We start from the raw sequence: 6,260 nt of genomic DNA, 5'->3' as shown, positions 1-6,260 counted from the left end.
TCGCCACGTAATCATACAACATGTGACGTCATATGCATAAAAATTTTCTTTTCGACGACGTAATAATATAATGCATATACGACAAAATAGTGCAATTACCACACTATCTACGTCAGTGTAGCAGAAACGGTATAATAAATACACACATACAACTCAAATAAGACAATAAGCTAGACCGTCTCTATCTACTATCAACTACAGGACTGTTTGACTAGACACACCTAGTCCTTCACCACTATCATGTCTCATGCATAGTCCTGTAACCTGCCCAACAGAAACAGCCCTCAAAGAGTGAGCATATACAACAATCATCATCTTAATACATAACAGTTATATTAACAACATAAAATATAACTGAAAATCATAATAGAAATACCTCTTTTGCCGTTTCTGGATAATCAGCCAACAACAACCTCAACAACATCACAATGCAACAACATCGACGATACGTCGTACCCCAACACCGGCGACAGCAATATCGTCGAACGAACAACAACATCAACGATACGTCGCACCCCAACTCCGGCGACAGCAATATCGTCGAACGAACAACAACATCGACGATACGTCGCACCCCAACACCGGCGACAGCAATATCGTCGAAGGAATAACATCAACGATACGTCGCACCCCAACTCCGGCGACAACAATATCGTTGAACGAACAACATCAACGTGACAACATCAACGAGCGTCTCCCAACAACGATAGTCAACAATATCAACAATAATAAACAATAACAAATATAATATCAAATCACCCAATTCCGGTGATTTATCATCGTTCAACGCATTATAGTATTCATCAATACTAAACAATAACAACATATGCTCGTACGTCAACACGTACCTGATAATCGAGTATATATATCAAATCTGGCTACTTCATTGATCCTGAGGCTTGTGATGTATCTAAATAATTCAACAATGATTATTAGATCATTGTCACCGTATCAACACAGTTATAACAACCTCAATATATAACATCAAATAGCCCAACAACAATTAATTCAACAAAATATAAAACTCGATTATAAATTTGTATTTTTCAACAATTTAATATTCTGGTGTATTTAATTCACAATACTACCATCAAATACACCCTAATTAATTTAACACCAAATAATAGGCTATTTTACAACATCCGTCAAATTGCGAAAACTTTATATCAACCTGTAGCCTCTACTTCGTAAACTCCGAATATATAATCAGAATTAATAACAGTTGACAAACAACTCACCAATCTCAGTCCAACGATTAAAAATCCCTAATTAAAATAAATTAGAAATAATTCAAAATAACACCACTATAATCTTATCTACTTCGTTAAAATCATACACTATTCAATAATCTTCAATTTCAGTATGATTTAACAATTTATCAGATTTATTCCAGAAATCGACGAATTTCAAACATCACCAAAACTATAAAATTTATACCTCAAATCGAAGACCTCGTGTCAACGATATCAGAACTGAAGTCGGTTCGTCGATTACATAAACCGATAAGTCACACGATCGAAAAGAAAAAATAAAAAATGATATATCCTCTTCACTACCTCACCTCTGTCGATATTCTTTCTTGAATTCGGTGGAATTCATGACCGACTCAATGTAATTTATTTTTTATTTATTTTTTATTTTTTTTAAATATTATATTATATTATATTATTTAATATAATATATAATATTTAACATTTTAACACCGGTATATCTCTTTAGACCAGTCAAACGATCAAACTTTCTAAAACTCAAATCATGAAACTTCTATATCTTTGAGTTTTCTACGTCATATCCAAATTTCAAATCATTTGGACTTCATATGACCAAAATATGTCATATTTCATTCTTTAAAAATCATTAATTATTTAATAATCTCACATTACTAAATCAACAACTTGTGATATTTACTTCAGGCATTACATTTCTACCCCCCTTAAATGAATTTCGACCCCAAAATTAATCAACAACAGTAATAACATGCATAAATAAAGATACGTCATACCATCAAAATAAGTAGGGGTAGAGCTCCCTTATATGCCGCTCTGTCTCCCAAGTGGCCTCTTCGACACCTCTATGTTCCCACTGAACCTTCACCATCGGTATAAGCTTACTACGAAGCTTCCGTTCAGATCGATCCAAAATACAAACTGGTCTCTCAACATAAGACACATCAGGATCTAACTGAACCTCAAAAATATCCAACACATGTGAAGGGTCAGGCTCATACTTCCGCAACATCGACACATGGAATACGTCATGAATACCAGATAAAGATGGAGGTAGAGCCAATCGATAAGCCAACGTGCCTATCCGCTGTAATATCTCATATGGGCCAACATACCTCGGTGCCAACTTTCCTTTCATGCCAAATCGCACTGTGCCACGAAAAGGAGAAACTTTCAAAAATACTCGATCGCCCTGCTGAAACTCTAAAGGTCTTCGTCTTTTATTGGCATAGGCGGCCTGTCTATCTTGAGCTGCTTTCAATCGTTGCTATATCAACTTTACTTTCTGTTCCATCTCATGAATCATATCAGGACCGGTAACTGCAGCTCGATCAACATCATCCCAGTATAACGGAGATCTACAGCGTCTCCCATACAATGCCTCAAATGGAGCCATCTGAATACTACTCTGATAACCATTGTTATACGCAAACTCTACCAATGGAATAGATGACTGCCAAGCAGATTTAAAATCCATAACATAAGCACGCAGCATATCCTCAAGCGTCTGAATAGTACGCTCAGTCTGACCATCTGTCTGAAGATGATAAGCTGTACTCAATCTCAACTCTGTCCCCATCGCAGTCTGCAATCCTTCCCAAAAATGAAAAGTAAATCGAGGATCTCTATCAGAAATAATAGACACTGGAATCCCATGTAATCGTACAATCTCTCGTATATACAACTGTGCCATCGTCAAGTACGTACTACTCATGCTATAGGGTATAAAATGTGCAACTTTCGTCAATCGATCAACAATCACCCAAATAGCATCAATAGTTCCAGTGCTTCTTGGCAAATGAGTCACAAAATCCATCGATATGTGTTCCTATTTCCAAGTCGGTACTTCTAAATTCCTCAATTCACCTCCCGGCCTTCTTCTCTCAGCTTTGATTTGTTGACAATTGAGACATCGACGTACAAAATCAATCACATCACGTTTCATTCCCTTCCACCAAAACTGAGAGCGTAGATCTTTATACATCTTCTTGCCACCAAGATGGATAGAATATCGACTGCAATGTGCACGCCGCAACAGACCCTGGCGCAGCTCAGATGCATCAGGAACTACCCATCTATCCTTCATCCTCAAACTGCCATCATCAGCCACTCTAAAACAAGTATCTTGTTTCCGAGAAACCAACTCCTTCCATCGCTGAACTCTCTCATCTGTCATCTGTGCATCACGAATACAACCATATATATCAGGTTCAGCTAATAAGGTAGATATCTGGATAGGAGTCGTCGAGATATCAAAATCATATCCCAAGGAACAACAAGATATCATCATAGCTGATAAGCGACTCACATCCTCTGCAGTACAACTCACTTTACGGCTCAATGCATCAGCTGTAAGATTGGCTCGACCAGGATGATATTCAATCTCACAATCATAATATTTCAGCAAATCTAGCCATCGTCTCTGTCTCATATTCAACTCTGTCTGTGTAAACAGAAATCTCAAGCTCTTATGATCAGTATAAATCGTAAACGAGGTACCATATTAATAGTGTCGCCATATCTTCAAGGCAAAGTTAATGGCTGCTAACTCCAAGTCATGCACGGGGTACCTTGTTTCGTGTGGTTTCAGCTGTCTCGAGGCATATGCCACAACATGCCGATCCTGTATGAAAACACCAAACCATGTAATGATGCATCCGTATAAACAACAAACCTCTCGTTTTCTGTAGGGATTGACAACACCGGTGCAGTCGTCAGTCGGTGCTTCAACTCCTGAAAACTCCTCTCACATGCTTCAGACCACTGAAATCGCACACCTTTCTGAGTCAACTGTGTCAAAGGTCTAGCAATCTTTGAAAATCCATCAATAAATCGACGATAATAACCTGCTAAACCCAAGAAACTACGAATCTCTGGTACAGATGTAGGTGCAGACCACTGTAACACGGCTTCGACCTTCGTTGGATCAACAGAAATCCCATCTCTCGATATAACATGACCCAAGAAGACCACTCGATCCAACCAAAACTCACACTTACTGAGTTTGGCATACAACTGTCTATCTCGCAACACCTGTAACACTGAACGCAAGTGTCCTGCATGCTCAGCCTCACTCCTGGAATATATCAATATATCATCAATAAACACAATAACAAATCGATCGAGATAAGGCTGAAATACCCTATTCATCAAACTCATGAACACAGCTGGAGCATTCGTCAACCCAAACGGCATAACTAAAAACTCATAATGCCCATATCTGGTCCTGAATGATGTCTTCTGGATATCCTCCTCTCTAACTCGTATCTGATGATATCCTGACCTCAAATCAATCTTCGAATATACCGAGATTCCCCGTAACTGATCAAACAAATCATCAATACGAGGGAGGGGATATTTATTCTTAATCGTTACCCTATTCCGCTGCCGATAGTCAATACAAAGCCTCATCGTTCCATCTTTCTTTCTCACAAATAAGACTGGTGCACCCCAAGGCGATACACTAGGGCGAATGTATCCCTTGTCCAACAAGTCCTGCAACTGGGCTTTCAACTCTCTCAACTCTGCTGGTGCCATTCTGTAAGGAGCACGAGAAATAGGGGAAATACCTGGCATCAACTCAATCCCAAACTCCACCTCACGGGCTGGTGGGAAGCCTGGAATCTCATCAGTAAAGACATCGGAAAACTCAGCAACTATATTCCCACTTCCTTCTTCTTCTCTGTCACATCTACAGCATAAATAAGATAACCCTCATGTCCATGCTCCAATAACCGATACATCCGGATAGCAGATACCAACGGAACACGAGGACGAGAACCCTTCCCATAAAATGTCCAACGCTCTTTCTCATCTGTATAAAAGTATACTACCCGCTGATAACAATCAACAGTCGCACCATATCTCCTCAGCACATTAATTCCCACAATACAATCAAAATCAGTCATCTCTAGAATAATCATATCAGATCTCAGCTCATAGCCCTCATAAGAAATAATACCATCTGATATCATAGATACCACTGATATATCAACTCCAGAAGGTGTCGAAACAGAAAGAGGCATAGACAATGGAGACGAGCGCATATGATGCTCAATCACAAACCTCTTCGATATAAAAGTATGCGAGGCACCAGTATCAATAAGAATATAAGCAGGATAAGAACATGAATAACACTTACCCGCTATCATCTCCTCTCGTGCCTCCTCTGCCTGCTCTCGTGTCAAAGCATACACCTGTGCCTGAGGCGGACCAGCTCCCTGCATACGTGGCTGTCCTCCAGAAGGTTGTGGTGTAAACTGCCGAGGCTGTCGTCCTCCTCTCTCTGAGGATCTACCTCTAGCACTCCTAGGATCTCGCTGCCCCTCACGACTAGGACACTGTCTCGCCAGATGACCAACACCGCCACACTCAAAACAGGTGATCTCGGTCTGTGTACAATCTCTGATCAGATGAGGTCCCCCACAACGAAAACATCTCACTGCTCTGGACTCCCCTCTCTGCCCCTGAACAGACTGAGAACTGCTCCCACGACTCTCAACACGTCGTGAATCAAATCGACGCTTCCCAGATGATGCTGAAGAAGAAGATGAACCCTTATGATATTTAAAAGATTGTCCCTGTGGTCGCAATGACTCCCTAGTCGGCTCTGATAATCGTCCCTGAGCACCATACTCCTGCATAACCAACTCAGTCATCTAAGCCCTCGTCACTGCATCCTCAAATGATACCGGGTTATTTGATTGCACACGATCAAATAACTCTAACTTCAACCCTCTCAAGAAATTCCTCATCTTAGCATGAACATTCGTAGCAACATGTGGCACATATTTCAGCAATGCAGAATACCGAGACTCGTACTCAGCAACAGACATACTGCCTTGTCTCAAATCCTCGAATTCTCTTTCTTTCTTCTGCCTGGCTGCTATAGAAAAATATTTATCAAGAAAACGGGAGCGAAACACATCCCAATCAACAGCACTGCCCTGAGCTCTCAATCCGGTCTCAGTCGTCTGCCACCACAATAGTACATTTCTCGAAAGCTGAAATGTAGCCAATCGTAACCAAGCAGAC

General features: G+C 40.3%; 1 protein-coding gene across 1 annotated transcript; it reads right to left on the bottom strand.

The window, feature by feature from the left end:
- Positions 1-2,004: 2,004 nt before the first annotated feature.
- Positions 2,005-5,884, bottom strand: LOC140821211 (uncharacterized). The gene is made up of 7 exons (XM_073181628.1): positions 5,188-5,884; positions 4,968-5,040; positions 4,676-4,917; positions 3,797-3,849; positions 3,148-3,669; positions 2,509-2,679; positions 2,005-2,418 (listed from the first exon to the last, which is right to left on the bottom strand). The coding sequence occupies exons 1-7, from the start codon at positions 5,882-5,884 to the stop codon at positions 2,005-2,007; spliced, it is 2,172 nt and encodes a 723-aa protein (XP_073037729.1).
- Positions 5,885-6,260: the final 376 nt, after the last annotated feature.

Source organism: Primulina eburnea, unplaced genomic scaffold, assembly GCF_022965805.1.
Source record: "Primulina eburnea isolate SZY01 unplaced genomic scaffold, ASM2296580v1 ctg462_ERROPOS116474, whole genome shotgun sequence".
Lineage (NCBI taxonomy): Eukaryota > Viridiplantae > Streptophyta > Magnoliopsida > Lamiales > Gesneriaceae > Primulina > Primulina eburnea.
This window is presented reverse-complemented; position numbering and strand designations above follow the sequence as displayed.